The sequence below is a fragment of the Carica papaya genome, chromosome 4, assembly GCF_054855325.1.
Source record: "Carica papaya isolate Zhongbai chromosome 4, ASM5485532v1, whole genome shotgun sequence".
NCBI lineage: Eukaryota > Viridiplantae > Streptophyta > Magnoliopsida > Brassicales > Caricaceae > Carica > Carica papaya.
The window spans coordinates 21,826,860-21,844,831 of NC_142312.1; the positions used below are offsets into that span (position 1 = coordinate 21,826,860).

The following is a 17,972-nucleotide window of genomic DNA, read 5'->3' on the forward strand; positions in this document are numbered from 1 at the left end:
CAGCCCCAATTTCTGTGTAACATAGAAACATGAACCTCTTTGAAGTACCCATGAGCATTAGCCCATAGAGAGGCCAAAAGAGTTATCCTTTCCCACAAAAACTGAAAAGGGAAAAGTCAGCTGGAAAATTCCTGGATTCTACTCCAATCACAACACCCACAAACCCGCAAAAAATACTCTTCCCCAAAGGGGTTTTTTAGCATCCTTTCTCACCCCCTTTCTATGCAGACCCAAGTTCAAGAAGCACTCTAGTGAACATGAAGCATTCAAAAGTATCAAACAACATAGTCCACAACTTCCAAGTCCAGTCATACTGAGGAAGGTGTGATCATCAGTGTCTCCAATCTTGAAACACAAAACATAAATATCTGTTGAGAGAGCATGATTAAGCCTAGAAATTTGCTTGCTAGTGTTAAGTCTGTTGAGAATAACAGTCAAGCAAAATACTTCACGTTAAAAGGGACTTTCACTTTCCGAAATGAATTGATAAAAAAGTATTGTAGCAACTAGTGTTATGGGTAGTATAGTCTACAGAAGACTTTCAAATGTAAATGTACAAGGGTTCTAAGGTCTAAATTGTATATTCAGCTGGTGAGAGTGAGAGTACCCAAAGTTCTCCAATAGAGTTGTCAAGGCTAGCATATCAGTGATTGGCTAGGATTGTCTAGTATAATCAATATGTTCTGCCAAATCCTTCATAATTTTATCCTTAAAATTGATCCCAACCAAGCCACTCTTGTTTAGGTTTATTCAAAGCCATGAAATCTTCTTAAAATTTTGAACAACAATGAGTGGATTCTTAATCAACTTTTCATTGTATGAAAAAAACAAGGTATTATCATCTGCAAACTAAAGGTGAGAGACCTCTATTCCATCCTCTTACGATGAGATCCTTAACCAAACGTTTATTTAACCCTTATGTTAGCATGCTACTAAGCGCATCAACCACCAAAGTTAAAGGAATTTGAGAGAGGATGATCACCCTCTGTAACTCAAAAACCAAGGTTGTGGTTTACAATTAATTCAAGAACCAAGGAGAATGATATACTTATCCCATATATGACCAGACATGATCCATAGGGGAGTGACAAAACTTGACAACTCTCAAACAGATATTAATTAAAAATAGAAAGAAAATTTATCTTTGAAAAAAATAAGATAACTTTCGTTCTTCTCTGCTTTAATTCTTATAATGAAATTCTCTTATATAGTTTTGAGAAGTTTACAAAAATATGACATATACTAAAATAAGTTAATTCTAACAATAACATATAATTTAATATTCTCTCATTTTTTTAGTAAATTAATTAAAACCATTAATATATTTTTAATCTTAAATAAAAATAGAAAATAATAAAAATAAAAATTATAAAAACAGTAAATTAAAGATCACCCTTGATCATTACTCCCTTTTTTTTAGAGGAATCTAACTCTTGTTGGATCTTAAAATTTGAGATTGAGAAACGTAGATTCTTCCATTTTTTTAGTGAACCACTTTGATGTACTAGATTTTTGTCCTTTATTTTCAACACGGAATACTTTTCTTGTTCCCTTATGGGTTTTTGTGACTTTCCTTTCAAGGATAGTATCTTCCAGTAATGGGGTCTCATTGTTGGTATGCAACTCCTCCATTGAAGGCATAACTTCTCCAGGTTCATCACCCAACATTAAGGGTTCAAAAAGTTTTAGATTTTCGACATTGACCATAGAGTATATTTCCATGTAGTTAGGTAACTCTAGTTGACATGCCTTATCACCAATCTTTTTAAGGATCTTAAAAGGACCATAACGAATAGGGTTTAACTTCTTGCTTTCTCCTTTTAACCTCTCCTTTCCCAAGTGTAGCCATACTAGATCTCCCACTTGGAATTCACCTTTTACTCTATGTCAATCATGTCTAGTTTTATGCTGAGCTTTCTGCAATTGTTTTTCTACTTCACCATGGACCCGTCGACTGCATTCTAAGAACTTTTGAACATTTTTTGGACAATTCTTGTCTTGCGCTTTCTTTGATGATGACTCAAGTGTAATTTTAATGTCAAATGGATTTTGTGGTAAGTAGCCGAGACAAACTTCAAATGGTGACTTATTAGTGGAGTTATGAATAGCTTAGTTGAAGGCAAATTGCAGATATGGTAAACTCTCATCCCAACTCTTAGGGTGTTGAGTATTATACCCCCGCAGAAGATGTACAATGGTCCGGTTGACAACTTCAGTTTGACCATCAGTTTGAATATGAAACCTTGTACTTCCATTCGACTTCATATCCATCATAGATCATAATAAACTCCAGAAGCTTCCAAGAAAACGACTATCACGATATGAAATAATAGAGTTTTATTACCCAAAATGTGTTCAGACATTCTTGAAGAAAGTTTTTGTTGTTTCTTCTTCCGTGATGTTCTTGCATGGTATAAGTATTATCGTTTTGGAAAATCTATTTACTACTACATATAGGTAGTCATATCCTCGTTTAGTAGTTGGTAGACCTCCCATGAAATCGATAGAGATGCTTTCTCATGGTCTACTCGAAAGTAACAATGGTGTGTAAAGCCCATTTTTTCTATTTGATGGCTTTAAAGTACTACATACCATACATGCTTTAACAAAATGTGCTACATCTTGTTACATCCGGAGCCAATAGACATAGTGTTGAAGATTTTGTACAGTCTTGTTTACTCCAAAGTGTCCTGCTACCTTTGAAGTATGAGCTTCTTGCATCCATTGTATACGATTTGCTTTTCTTGGAACACATAGTTGTGATCCTTTGTAGAGTAATCCATCTCCCAATGTAAACTCTGATGGTTTCTCCATTTTCACCATAGTTATTATATCACAAAAATCTAGATCATGGTCATACATGTTGACATATTCTTCATGTACACTTGGCTGAATCTCCATCACAACAGACAAACAAAGTGTTGTTATTGGTGGCCCAGATAGCATATCAGCCAATTTATTCTGAACTCTCTTTTTGTATTTGATAACCAAGTTAAATTGTTGAAGGTAGGTCATCCATTTCATATGATGGACTTGTTGTAATTTAGACTGTGTTTGAAGGTATTGAAATGGTCAATGAGCATTGTAAACTACAGTTTCTTTACCCAAAAGATATACACGCCAATGTTTTACGGTTTGTTGTAGGGCAAACAATTCTTTATCATAAGTTGGATAGTTCTTTTGAGACTCTTGAAACAATTTAGAGTAGTAAGCAACACTTCTTCTTTCTTGCATTAGAACAGTACCCATTGTATATCTAGATGCATCAGTCTCGAGTTTAAAAAGTTTTTGTAGATTTGGTAGAAGTAAAACAGGCGCCTCGCATATCTTGTTAGTTCATGTAAGGAAGCGGCTATCATAGAGAAATTTTGAATAAATTTTCTAACATACTGACAAGCTCCCATAAAATTTCGTATTTCAGTGACGTGTTGGTCAATGCCGCTCTTGAATAGTCTTCACTTTTTCTGGGTCAATTTACAATTCGTCATTACCCACAATGAATTTAAGGTATTACAATGATCTCTTCCCAAACTCACATTTCTTCTTATTAAGGCAGAGTTCATGTTTCCTAGCAACTTGAATACTCTTCTCAAATAATTTAGGTGTTCCTCCCAAGTACGACTGTTGATGAGAATATCATCAAGATAAACAATGACAAATTGATCAATGAAAGGTCAATATAGCAGGAGCATTACAGAGTTCAAATGGCATGAGTAGCCACTCGAACAAAGATTGTTTTGTCTTAAAAGCCATCTTCTAGGAATCTTCTTCTCAGATTCGTACTTGATGGTAATCAGATTTCAAATCCAACTTTGTGAAATAATAGGCATGCTTCAATTGATCTAAAAGATCATCTATTTTGGGAAGAGGGTATCAGTTCTTCATTGTGATTTTGTTCAATGCACAGTAGTCAATATACATATGTCAACCACTATCTTTTTTAGGAACAAGAACCACTAGTTATCCATAAGATGAATTGCTTGGTTTTATGACACCACTCTCAAGCAAATCAGCCACTTGCCTCTTTATTTCTTCATTTTCTATTACAACATACCGATACATGCTTAAATTCGGAAGTGATGGATCTGAGATGAGTTTGGATCTCGTGTTCCACTTCCAACTTTGGTGGTAAACCTCATTATTCAGAAAATAGGTCAAGAAATTCTTCGCACAACTACGTTAACTCATTTCTCTCTTTGTTTTGAGATAGCTTAGTGATAGCCATATGAGTTGAATTAACAAATATTGATTGCCTTTGTGCGTCCCTCATCATTAAAAGGTTGTATTAATAATAGTACAAACTTCTTTGATGAGTCAATTATCCGCTTCGCTTGACACACAATGATCAAATCAACAGTTTGTTTCATCTTTTCACCAGAACAGAGAGATTTCCTTCATTCTTTAGTAAACTGAATTCTTTGATTTTGTCGATAATAAATGACATCTCAGTCCCATAAATAAGGAATTTCAAGTATTACCTGACATATATCAAGGGGGACTACATCACAGGTCACTTCATCGATAAACTAACTGATCACAGCAAATCGAAAGGTGCATTGTCGATTAAATAGAAGCCCCACATCTTTGTGAATTCAACCTAATGGGTATGGCTTAGAGTGAGGGATTGTGGACAACCCTAATTTTTGCACCAATTGCTCAAAAATGAGATTTCTTTGGCTTCCATTATCCACCAATGCAGTAATCACCTCTTGTTTTAGTTGGATTTTTATGACAAACAAATTCTCTCGTTCGTCAGGCTTGGTAAATGACTGGAAGTCTATAACTTTTGGCGTTGCCATTAGAGTTGAGTTTGGATCTGCTCTTTGAATCTAATCAACTACTATAGGTTCATTATCACAGGTTGTTGTTGCCACAATCTTACCCTTTGGTTTTTCCTTTGGATGTAACTTCCAATATTTATTCTTTGTATGATCATCGATCTTACAATGGTCACAGCACCTTCTAGCATTTGGTGTTGACGATAAGGATGATAAGGTTGAAGTACTATTCTTAAACTTTTTCTATTTTGAGGAGCCTGACCTTGAGCCTTCAAAGGATTGTTCATTGCAACTATTTTTCTTTTCAATGGTCGTAGTTATCGTACTTGCACTAGACACATTGGTTGGTTTATAAAGTGAAATCTTAGTACTTATACATGACAATGGTCCTGAAGTATATTTCATGAACGTATCAGGTGAATCCATCGAGACTTCCAATGTCACAACTATACATCTAAGCTCAATGATATATTCTTACACTAATTTATCTCATTTTTAGTGTAGGTTGTGTCATCGCCTCCACCGATCTTCTTGGTAGCCTATTGGATAAAATTCTTTCGAATAAAATCTAGAAAATTATCCCAACTTATTTTTTCACCCTCATGGGTTTGTATATATGAATTCCACCATGTTAAGACATGAATTGTCATTTTAGTCTTGTTAATGAGGTTTTGTCTTCATTATTATACCTATATAAGGTAAAGTAAATCTCCAACTGATTGATTTAAGAATCTAACTTTTTAGCATCAACTGAACCGTCATATGATGGAATGTCGATTTTTGCTTCCACCTTAAAAGGTCTTGGCAACCTGTCTTCTTCCTCTTCTTGAGGAGACTTTTTTTTTTCTTTTTTCTTAAACTCGGACCAGGACTTTTAATGTCTCTATGTGTTTCTATCAGAATCATCATGAGATTGATCCTCCATCCAAGACAACTTTTGCCATCTATTCAGACAGACTAGTAATTTGCTTGGCCAAGTCGACTACAATAGAGTTTTGTGTCATTATAACAGACTCCAAACTTGTGGTTCTTCTTGAGGATTCTCGATGAACGTTGAGAATAGAAAATGGTTCTCCTGTCTCCTTGTAACCACTTCTAGTCTTAACCATATACAGGTAAGATCAAAATGCTCTGATACCAATTTGATCCGTATAGGAGTGATAGAACTTGATAACTCTCTGATTGAAAATAAAGAGAAGGTTTATCTTTGAAAAAGATAAGATAACTTTCATTCTTCTCTGCTTTAATTCTTACAATGAAATCCTCTTATATGACTTTGAGAAGCTTACAAAAATAATACATATATTAAAATAAGTAAATTCTAAAAATAACATACAGATTCATATTCTCTCTTTTTTTAGTAAATTAATTAAAATCATTAATCTATTTTTAATCTTAAATAAAACTAGAAAATAATACAAATAAAAATTATAAAAACTGTAAATTAAAGATCACCCTTGATCAAAATATCACTTATGCAATAAGTGTTATAAGTTAATTCGTGCACAGTTATAACGAATTGTACTTACAAACAGGTTTTAGAGTGCTACATTACTTGAAAGGGTCGCTTGGAAAAGGGATCTTATTTAGAAATATTGATAAGTTGAAGTCTATATGGATGTAGATTATGCAAGGTTTGTGGTGGACAGAAGATTTATTACAAACTATTGTACCTCTCTTAAGGATAACTTGATTATCTAGAGAAATAAAAAGCAAAATGTAGTTACAATATCAAATATAAAATTAGAGGTTCGAATAATAGCTTAATGGAAATGTAAATTATTATGACTTTAAAGAATTTTAAAAGATCTGAGAATCAATTGGGAGAACCCTATGCACTTATATTGTAATGACAAATCGATCATAAGCATTACGCACAATCCGCTATTAAAAAGAAGCTCGATAACAACCTAATATATACTTCATATATGCTTAATAATTCACAGTTAACAACCAAAAGATTGAGCACTCTAGCATTACAGATTATCATTGGCAAGTTGGGAATTGACAATATTTATTTTCTAGTTTAAGAGAGTGTTAAAAGAGAGTATATTATATATAAATTAGGTTAAAAGACATTATGGTAAAATACATCCTATGTGATTAATTTTTTATTTTCTTTCTTTATTTTAAAAAATCTGTATATATTTGGCTGTGATATTTAATAAAATACATGTTCAACCATTCTTAATAGCTAGTAAAGGAGACAAGAAGTAGATATGGAGGTTAAAAAGGGTGCATTCTGGAGGTGTCAACTTGCTCTATCTTCCAACTAGACAACTTTTCCATTTTGGAAATAACAGGATCACATATTCCTTTTTCCATTTTTGGTAATAGCAGGATCCCATAATCCATTTTCTATCATTAAATTATAGCAATTTATTTATAAAATCGTGGAAAGGAAGTGGAGAATAAGTTTATTGTTTTATGTGCCGAAAATGACAAATCTTCCCTTTTGGTTGGGTAAATCTATTTATCCCAAAAAAGAGGGACGAAGAGTTGGGTCCTTTCCTGACACTTACTGGTGTGAAATATAATTTATTTGAATAATTTTTAAGCTGCTCAAACACGAGCATAACTAGATCTAAAAAAAAAGTAGGTGAAAATAATTTATGGGAAAATTATAAATCTTTTTCTTGCTTGGATAAATCTCTTCGTCCAAAAAGTATGGGAAAAAAATTGGTTCTTTTACTAGCATTTATTGGTATGAGTAAAAATTTATGGGATTTAATCTTTAGGCTGTTCAAACACATGGGAAACTAGATATCAAATGAGTTGGTTTTCATGAAAAATAAAATTTTTGAGTTTAAGGTTTATATTTATACAATATTGTTCATAACAAGCTCTACTAAAAGGGAGGGGTATCTCTGCTGTATGCTAAAGTGATGTTTGGTTTAGGGCCTTTTTGGTATTGGAGGTATTTGTGTAATTTTGGATATTCTTAATCCACTATACAGAGGAGAAATCTTAGTTACAAAATTTCTTCACTGTGGAAAATTGACAGGTGGCTCCTCGGACACATTTACTGAATCATGGAACATTCCTTTGTTCCTTTGCTTTCTCTATTTCTTTTAATCTTTGTGTGTGATGTGTGAGCAGAGCCCAAGTAATGTGGAGATCATTTCTGCTCTATCTCTTCTGGCGTTAATTAATTCTATTATACTCTTGTTATCCTTACTCTAATAGAGCCTCTCGGAATATTGCCCATGACAGATTTAGGCATTGAGAAATCCATATTCATTAAACCAAAAACATTTCACTTGACTGTACTCATGTTAAAGTTGTGGAACAAGGACAGAGTAAATGCCGCTAGCAAGCTTCTAAAGGTAGTAACTTCAAATCAGACATGTACTTTGGATGAGGATACTGCTTGGTGATCTAACCTTTTTTTTTTTTTTTACAACCAGAGCATCTCCTCAAAAGTGATGAATGCATTGGAAAATCGTCCTGTCTTTGTGAGACTGAAGGGGCTGGTAAGACCAATAATGCTTACGGAGCTACTGCTTAAAACTTTATTACTCTAGATGCACTTTATCTTCTAATTTTGCAAAAAGGCGAAATCTCTTATGTCGAGATCAGCATGACATGATTCTATTTGTTAATAATGTATGATAAGAACCCTCTTTTGCAAAAGAGTGGTGCTAGTTACCTTATTAAGTGGTCTGTGCATAGATATATTCACATGTCTAGACAAGATGGATTTTAACTTCAGGATTTCACCTATTTTAGCTTCAGGATTTCACCTATTTTAGCTTCAGGATTTAACCTATATCAATATTCATACCATATTGTAAGCTATCGTAACCATTAATGCAACAGCAAACCTAACATGAGTAAGGAGTCATGATGAAGAGTGGTTTTTGCAGCAGTGTTTTCAGTCTCTTCTGAGGTGCTGGAGATAAGATGCTTGGTTTCTTGTGGTTTCCCTCCCAATGAGTCCCCTGAATTATTTACTGGTTGTTTCTCAAAGGCAGTGTATGGTCTCTGTTCATGTTGCCCTCAGCCATTGAGAGAGCCATTTAATCCACAAGAAGAGCACACATTGCTCTCCAATTAATATCATTGATACCATGTGGTTTTAATAGATTGGAACGTTTTTATTGTGTACTTAATTGTGGAAGTCCAATTTTGGTTTCAAGAAATCTGTTTGCCCATGTCCCTTTGAAGGGCATTGGCTCTTCAAGTAATTTGTAGAGTTTGCTTAATCTCATATTTTGCTTTTAACTCCATAGTTCTTCAAGTAATTAGCTTTCTGTCCTTTTTTTCTTGGAGTATTTTTCAATATCTGTAGTATTTTTCTTCACAACTTTATACCCCAGAGAGATTTCTGCATTCTGAAAAATATTTCAATTGCTTATGTTATGTCTCATTAGATTGGAAAAAAAAATGCTTTCATATACTGCTGTTATGTTCATGTGCTAATCGTTATACATTTATCAACCAAATAAGAAATGCTCATATCTGTTAAGGATTGCATGAGAGGTTCTTTGGCTAAAGCTCGTGTTCTGTATGCTCCTGTGGAAGAAATTGGAAATGAGGACCGACTTTTACGTGCCTGCCGTATCCTATTTCATGTAGCATTTATATTTTTTTTTTGCTAGCTGCACTTGGAATGAAACTGGATAAAAAAGAGGAAAAATTTATGAGTTATTGAAACTTGACTTGGTAATTGAAAGCATTCTCTTTAATTCCTTAAATCTTTCTTAGAAGTAATTATTGATGAATTTGTTGAGGCTGGACTTGTTCTTGAGAAGGATGCTAAACAAAAGCTGAAGGTATAGCATGACCTTCCATTTCAATTTCTTTCTCTGTCTTCTATTCTTATGTTTACATTTTTACTTTGTTTAAATGGTATTCTGATGCTTTTCCAATATCTTATAGCAGTTCATTTACCAGGAACTGGACTGTATATGGGTTGATGGTGCAGATTTTCTGAACAATGTGATTCATATTATCTCAAGTACAACAAAAGTTCAGATTTTAAAACCTTGAACAGCCAATTTTATCCTAATAAAATATTTTTATTCACTCTCTCTTATCAAAAAAGATATTTAACACACTCTTGTTTACTTGATAATTTATCTGCTTTATATTAGGTCCTTGTGTGCTTACATTTCTAATTCAAACATATTTCTACTTCATTGAGAATTAATGAAACTATGAGAAAAGCATTCAATCATACTAAACAAATTATAGGATGAAAATCTCCCGTAAAATAACTGCTGATCAAGGGAGAGTTTTGATGTAAGTCTTGTTAAACATGACGAAGGATATTGTTAAGCGACTGTTATTCCAATTTAACGAGAATCGACTTTTAACTAGACAAGTGGAAATATGGGAATTTCAACCTAAAGTTTTATGCCTCAAACAACTTTACCATCACGCTTTTTCTATCTATTGACCTGTTTAATTCATGCCTAAATTACACTTTGGTGAAACTGAAAGGGATTGTCTTCCTTGAATTGCAGTTACATGCAACAGTGATGAATGCAAGGCATAGGAAAAGGTGCTACTTTGCTGTTTCCGACATTTTCTTTGAAGGCCATTTACCTTTTTGTTTGATTTCTAGAGGCTCTCCTTTATTTATTTATTTTTTCTTGTTGGTATAGCTGATATATTAAAATGAAATCTTGCAGGACAAAAAGGACAAGAAAGCTTGACTTCTTCGATGCAAGAGGCATATTCGAGCAGTTTGGATCAGAAGAATGGGGTGAGTATCTCATCCGTGAAGCTCATCTTTCACAGCGATTTGCGTTTGATAAAAGTGGTTACTATCATTGCTGTGCTTCCATACCTTTTCCAGAGAGCATGCAGGTAGACTGATTAACATATAAGAAAGTATCATATAGTTTCATTAGAGCACTGAAATCAAGTATCACATAGATTGTTTATTGATGACAAAATCTATGTCCAACTTTTGCAAAAGTATTAGTCTGTATGATGTTTAGATCAGAGCATTGAATTCTTTGGCAATATCAATGCTCTCTCTCCTGATTGACGATGGGAATTTAACTCATCAGTTTTACATTAGATTTGATCCAATTCTCAGTTCTATTTCTATTTAATTCCCCCGCTTAATTTTCATATTATTCTTGAAATCTTGAATTAAAAAAGCAAAATATCCTTTCCCTGTTTAACAAGAGAAACATTTTTTTGTTCTCATTTTTTTTTTTTTAAAAGTTTATATATGTTCTTTCATAAGCACATAGTTGAAAACGAAAAACAAGACTTGAGGAATGATAGTGAAAATATTACAAATATGTATATAAACAAACATATATGATAATCAAAAGATGTTGAATCATGCTATATTTGTATTATTGTTTTTTAAAATTTCAAGAATACCATGTTATATACACATATTTTCTTATTTATATGTAGATGAGAAATTCATATTTTATATTATTGTGTAGAACCCATCCATTAAGCGCAGAGATTATTATTGCTGGACAATCAGTGGTAATGAGAAGGGCATTTTGGTAATTTAATATGTTTCAGGTTATTCTTACACTTAATTTTTCTCTTTTACCATACAAACAAAAAACAGTTTGTATTGCTTATTTTTCTCATAGTTAACCCCATAATACATATTTTAATTTACTACTTAAACTTCTTTCAAGATCGTTAAATTGAATTCTAACATTTATATGTATTATTATGCAGAAGACAGAATGTTGTTATTTACAAAATAATTAATTTAGTAATAACTATAACCAAATATCAAGAATATTAATATATATTGATGATGAAACTTTTGTTATTAATAATTAACATACGAAAAAGGAATCATGGTTTTGTTAAATGTAGAAAGAAGAACAACTTTAGAAGATGTATGCAAGTTATTACATTACGCCTTTTGGTTTTTTCACCAAACCGCCTCAATGATATATAGATACACACAAATACAATTTTTTTTTTTTTATTTTTAATATAAAATAAAAATACATATGAACCAACACCTTCATAAGAAAAAGAATATATGTATTATCAAAGCATAGCATATAAAAACTATTTTTATTAGCTAGTTTTGTTAGTGAGTTCGTTGACCTAATAATGTACGTTACATGCACTTGTATTTTGACCGAACTATGCATGGAAATGTCAACCACCTCATCATCTTAGAGATATTCCTTAAAGAAGGCTTCACTTCGGGGTTGGTCCGCCTAAACTTGCACGGTTGGGTTGGTCGCTCATATTGAAATTTGAAACACACACCCCAATATTTTACAAAATATAATTTTAAATATAGTCAGAATTTTAGTCTAATATCATTAATTTGTTATAATATAACTATCACGTGATGATAATAATAAATAAATTAAATAAACATCCGTTTTTTTTAAAAATTTAAAAAAAAAAAAAAAAAAAAAAGCAGTATAAAGTACAGAATTATTTTTGTAATTCAGTCAAATTTTTGTTATGTGGTCGGGTGACTAGCTCATCTACATATATATATATATATATATATGTGTATATAAAATGATGACCATATAATAAATAATTATCCAACGCCATATGACCCGGCTGGCGACCATATAATAAATAAATAATTTATAAAATTTAATTAATCCATACTTAGCTAATAAAATTAATTTATAAAAATTTACACAATTTAATTAAAAGATAATGCGTATTATATTGATGAGATTGGTGATTCTTTTTTGATTTTACGTGAAAGTATATATAAACTAAAATTTTTCATATCAAGAATTATTTTTAAAGTTTTAATTAAAATTTATGTAGAAATAAGACTGAAGTCTCACAATTTATAATTATTATAAGTAATGTAAAGAGGGAGACTAAAGAGTGGGTTTGTTCCCATCACACCATCATGCTCACTAACTCTCTTTCGTTCAACTCGGGCCATCATCTTTACATGTTTCATCTTTAATTAATTAATATCTCAAATATTTTTATTTAATTATTTTTAAAAAACTTCACGAGAATTTATAAATATATTAGTGATGGTACTTTTGATTTTTATTATATTAAATTTTTTTAATAATTTTATTTATGAATAGAGGTATACTTATCGAAATTATATTAAATCTTATATTTTTTATTTTATTATTTATTTAGAGTGATGGTGTAAAAATTGTAAATTTATTTTTTAAGATTTAATAATTATTTTATTTTAAAACTCTCTTATTACAAATTTGCTCATGTTTTTAATGTATAAGTTATGGAATTAAATTATTCTCCAAAAAATAATTTTTTGTAATGAATGTATATTGTTTTTAATAGTATCATTTTTTTAACAAAAAGAAAATTAAAATGGTAGAATATAAAGAATATTTTAAAATTTTTATACTATTTATATTTGACAATGTTACCACCCCAACCCCCCCTCCCCTCCACAAAGCACAAATAAAACCAGAGCTCCTCTGCTCTGCTTTTTGAATTTGAGTTTCTACCATTCGAGTTTTCTCCTTTCTTCCCAAAAAGAAAAAACCAGAAGAAAAATGGGAACATCCGAAACTACTCAATATTTTCCTTCCCAACTGGATGAATCATATCGGCATCTTCCATCTATCTACTTGGTTTTCCTCTCAATCTGGTTCCTCTCTGCTTGTTCTTGGACTATCAACACTTACAAAAATCGCCATTTTCAGGTCCCTTCATCTTTATTTCTTTTTTTAATTTTCACTTCATCATTAACCCAGTAATAGTTTCATTGAAATTTAGGGGTTTGATTTGATTTTCATATATTATCCTTTCTGTTTCTGTTTTAGTTGATTATGGAGTACTGTACCTTTACTGTTAATTGAAAATAAAAGAAAAGAATAGTGGAATTTATTTTCCCTTTTAATGAAACAAAAGTATTTCTGCTTTCAAAAGAAAGAAGAAAGAAAACCATTAAATTATATATTTCACCTCTCTCGGTTGAGTTAGAGTATAAAAGTCAGTTTCTATGGTCTCAGTTTCTGGGATAATTAGTCAAAATTAATTAATTTTTATGCTTTTTGAATTAGAGGTTTATAAGTCTAGAGTTAAAGAGTTTCAAAATTTATTTGTTTGTTTGCATATGTGACTGAGTTTGAATCTGGCTTCCCTCTCAATTTTTTTAGAGCATTAATAATGGATTAGATCATTTATTCTCAAATTAAGCTTTTGGTAGAAAGAAAAACTGGTTGTAACTTATTAAATTGGAACTTTGGTTCCTCTTAAATTCTAAAGTCTGTCACTTTTTTCAACAATTTGACTTTTTTTAATGGGAATTTTGTTTGCTTTATCAATTAAGAAAAAGCTTTTTGATTAGTGTATTTTCTCAACTTATATTGTGCTTTTAGATTTATGTGTTATTCATTTTCAAGAGTCAAACTGATTATTAATCTGTTGGGTTTGTTTTGTTTGGCCTTCTTGTTATACGACTAGAGCAGATGAATAATTTGCAGTGGACACTTGCATCTGTTCCGTTAATTAAAGCTTTGCAGCTCACTCTGTCATTCCTCTTTTGGTAAGTACCTATTCAATGCCTTTTTAATTTATTTACTTCATCCCCAAAACATTTTTATACTTACAATTGGATCATAAGTTTTGCTCCTGTCTTAAAAAAATTCCGATTCCATAGAAGTTGCACATTGGACCACATATAGTCTTATAGTTGTTTCAATTGCTTTATTATTGTCCTCATGTCTATATATTTCCATGTTGGATATCGGGCAAACTAGTAACTGTAAGTAAAAAATTATCGTAATGGAAGTAAAACTTCCAGATGGCTGGGAACAATACTATTGTTGAGCCCACTAATATAGCCTTGTAACCAGAAAGGGGAGAACTGCAGAAGCTGTCTGTGTATGGAACATATTGATAGAGCTGATAAAGAGAAGATAGTGCAGCAAGGGACCTATTTTAAGATACTGGCTCTCATTTTTTTATATTAAGACATTTGATATGTCAGGAGAGTGAATATTTTCTGGAGACCTGGTGCTAATGACAAAGTATACGTTCTGAGCACGTCTATCTTTATCTGGAATGCACATATAACATATAAATTAGCTTGTTAATTAGGTATGGGCAGCAATGGCAGCTATCTTCTGGTACTACCACTTTGGCCTTTTTTTTCTCAGCAATTTTAGTCTCTAAAAAAAACTATTGTGACAGGCATCAGAAGACCAAAAATTCTCATGCCAAAGTTTCTATATGAATGTCATCCAGTTGTTTAGTTAACAGAAAAATACTCCTTTTTTGTTCATCGAAGACAGTCATTCATTTCTTGGAGTGCTATTCTTGCAGGTATTCATGCTTTTATCTTCATGTATGCTCACTGTGGATGTCATTTGGAGTGTATGTTACTGGCGTGCTCTTTCAGACAGCTTCCTTTGTGTCATTCTTTCTCATCTCTCATGGGTATTCTATCACATGTGAGAGCCTCTCTTTAACTGAGCGCCGTACTACAGCTGCACTTGGGTGTGTCTTTTACTTGAGTCTTGTTGGGTACAGAGCTTCTGTACCTTATTTTACGGTAAGCTTCTTGGTTGAGATTTCAAATTGGCATCTGGTTTTCCTTTGTTACATACTTAATCCTTTTATGCAGGTGCCACTGCTGTTTAATTATTTACTTTCATTCTATGTGATCTTCCACCATATATCAAAAAATATGTTTGTATTGCGGGAACAATTGACTTTTATTGAGGATGAAAATGTCGAAGCAATGCGTGATGCTGTTTACATGAAGTATACCATGTTCAAGTAAGTGTTGCATGTTCAAAAACCTTACTTACGTGTTGCTTTATAAGAAGTTAAACTAGGGTCCCTAATGAAATTAATATCTTAAAGTGGGGGACCTTCTGTTAATTTTGTTTCTCTTTGTGCCAGTTTGCTAGGATTATGAACTGAGTTGAATTTGCTGTTTCTTTTACATTGTTCAGGAAATTTCAATGTGCTATGCAGATGGTAGTTGTCGTGGAAACTTTGGTATGAGGATCTTTATATTTCTCGTTTCTGACCAAGAAACATGCATGGGCATAATTCATGAGACAATGGGACATTTTGGTTTTCAGATCTACACGAATATTGATTACTCTTCGGAAAATTATTGGCTTCGCTTGTTTGTTCGAGAATGGGTGCAATTCTGTATCTTTTTGTACATTGGGTAAGTATAACTTGCCAAATTAACAAATCTGATGTCTGAGAGTCCTTCACAGACAACACCAGTTTATTTGTTATCTATGAACTTGTAAACCGAAAATACATACTCAAACTAGGAAGATTAAGGAAAGGTAGTGGATTGGTGTTTCATCTGTTCTATTGCTGACAGCCCTTTCATCGCCCTTTTCACACACAGGTGGACTTTTAGGTCACAAGAGTTGGCGCCACGGTTTTCTGTAATGCCAACTCTAAAGTCTAAAGCAGAGACAATGGTCCCTCCCATCTTCAGTATTGTAAGTACCTTGGCCTTGGCATACATCAAGACAATCCCTTATTGACTAGAGTTTTGAATATCGTAGAATAGAGCCATAAACAGCAGTTTCTTATTTTGCATAGAATAAACCAAATGGACTCAATCAGTCAGAAAGAAGCTTTTCACTTGATTTCACATAAAACAGATATTGGATTCTAAGGTCTTTTTATTTATATTCTCACTCATGACAATGATGGAATTTTTCACATTGATATCCTTTCTTATATTAGGTAACTGTTTTTGTTTGTAACTGCTGGAAAAAGAAAATGGTTGGTTTTGATTCTTTAATTGATTATCAGTACTGAGTTTATTTTGTGCTCTTTCACCAATGAATAAGAAAAAGAACAAAAAGGTCAACTGGAGGACACTCTTTTGTTTGCCTGCCTTGTCGTTTTGCCTGTTTACATACAATGAAATTTGCAGTAGACTCGAGGAAAGTCATATATGTTGAAATAATTAAAATCTCAATGCTAGATAACCGTCTCAAAAAATAAACTCAGAAAGTTTCATGAACGAACAATAACCCATACATGTTTATGACCTGTATATGTTTAATTTGTGATTGAGAATAATATTTCCTAGCTGCTAATAAATTGGACAATTTTTCTGCAGGAAATGGATGCAGAGACTTTCAGAACCTTTAGAAGTCATGAGTGGCACATTGGGGTGGTAAGTAATTCAAAGTTGGACTGGGACATATATATATATATATATATATATAGTTGCAATTGTTTTTCTTGAATTGTTGGTTATTTAACTTTGATTTCATTTGAATTCCCTTTGATGTAAATCTTAAATGTATTGGCAATTAATTGTGACTTATCAAACATTTGGTTATGTCTTTGTGTAGCCAACATCTGGTTCTCATGATGAAAGGTATAGAGATTCAGTTATAGTGATAATTCAGCACCCACATTGATACTGCCAGATGGTTGCTGCATCTTAAGTATGCTTTTTATCCTAAACATTCTACCATGCATACATATATATACACAAACACCCCCTCAGAATACAGGCAGGTAGTTGCTGCATCTTCAGTGTGCTTCTTATCCTAAACATTCCACCGTATATATACACACACACAAAAGCAAATACAGGGAGAGAGTTGGTGCATCAGAGTTTATATATCTGGAGACAAACACTTTTTTTTTTTTTGATTGTATAAATGATATAGCTATGTCAAAGAATTGTTAATGTTGGTTCGTAGTTGATTAAGTTGGATTTAGTGGAAAGTGTATGTATTCTATTCTTCCCTTTTGACATGTGGTTTTGAGGGTATTATGGTAAAAACATGCTTAAAAATGAAACAATTATTTTTCACTCTATGTTTTATACAATATCATAAAGCATTTTTCACTACAAACATAAGAAAGAAAATAGTATAAAGATATTTTTAACTTATGTGTGCGTGTATATTTATTCATCTTTGGAAAACACCTTACTAAGAATTGATAAGTTAAAGAATATAATAACTATTATTTGATAACGACAAAACTTAAAAATGTAAAAAAAACTATACTAATTAATATGATGATTATTAGGTGATAAATATTTATTAATATTGTTTTGGTTGTAATGAATCAAGATAATAATGTTGTCTGTAATAATTATAAGTAATTTTGTCAGTAAAAATATGATATAAAATTTAAATAATAATATATAAGTTTAAATAAAGATATTTATAATTTAATATAGTTTTGTTTAACCCTTTAATGCTATCGATAATAAATTATTATTGATGGTTAATCAAGGATTCTAATTATATTAATTACATTCTAATTGTCTTTTAT

The 17,972-nt window shown here is 32.0% G+C and overlaps 2 protein-coding genes across 3 annotated transcripts in view; both read left to right on the forward strand.

Annotated features, from left to right (window-relative positions):
• LOC110810160 (uncharacterized) overlaps positions 1-10,843 on the forward strand; it is a 54,737-nt gene extending 43,894 nt beyond the window's left edge. The window contains exons 10-15 of the mRNA XM_088218135.1: positions 7,992-8,104; positions 8,186-8,251; positions 9,248-9,338; positions 9,486-9,553; positions 10,247-10,284; positions 10,415-10,843. Of these exons, the coding sequence (XP_088074261.1) occupies positions 7,992-8,104; positions 8,186-8,251; positions 9,248-9,338; positions 9,486-9,553; positions 10,247-10,284; positions 10,415-10,601 (563 nt within the window). The 3' untranslated portion in view covers positions 10,602-10,843. The remainder of the gene's footprint in view (positions 1-7,991; positions 8,105-8,185; positions 8,252-9,247; positions 9,339-9,485; positions 9,554-10,246; positions 10,285-10,414) is intronic.
• Positions 10,844-13,124: 2,281 nt separating this feature from the next.
• Positions 13,125-17,502, forward strand: LOC110810173 (uncharacterized). 2 transcript variants are annotated; one of them, XM_088218139.1, is made up of 9 exons: positions 13,125-13,390; positions 14,159-14,235; positions 15,015-15,243; positions 15,316-15,470; positions 15,650-15,695; positions 15,782-15,873; positions 16,066-16,162; positions 16,795-16,851; positions 17,033-17,502. In XM_088218139.1, exons 1-9 carry the CDS (start codon positions 13,241-13,243, stop codon positions 17,099-17,101), a joined length of 972 nt encoding a protein of 323 aa, XP_088074265.1. In that variant the 5' UTR covers positions 13,125-13,240; the 3' UTR covers positions 17,102-17,502. The 2 variants fall into 2 exon arrangements, with proteins under 2 accessions (XP_088074265.1, XP_088074266.1); XM_088218140.1 differs by having other exon boundaries at positions 13,257-13,390; positions 14,154-14,235.
• The last annotated feature ends 470 nt before the right edge of the window (positions 17,503-17,972 follow it).

What these genes read in the sequence shown, in the direction of transcription:
- LOC110810173 (XM_088218139.1), top strand. Translation starts at nt 13,241, where the DNA reads ATGGGAACATCCGAAACTACTCAATATTTTCCTTCCCAACTGGATGAA. An exon ending in CTTCTGTACCTTATTTTACG is followed by an intron (nt 15,244 to 15,315) that starts GTAAGCTTCTTG and finishes CCTTTTATGCAG; the next exon opens with GTGCCACTGCTGTTTAATTA. An exon ending in TGTATCTTTTTGTACATTGG is followed by an intron (nt 15,874 to 16,065) that starts GTAAGTATAACT and finishes TTTCACACACAG; the next exon opens with GTGGACTTTTAGGTCACAAG.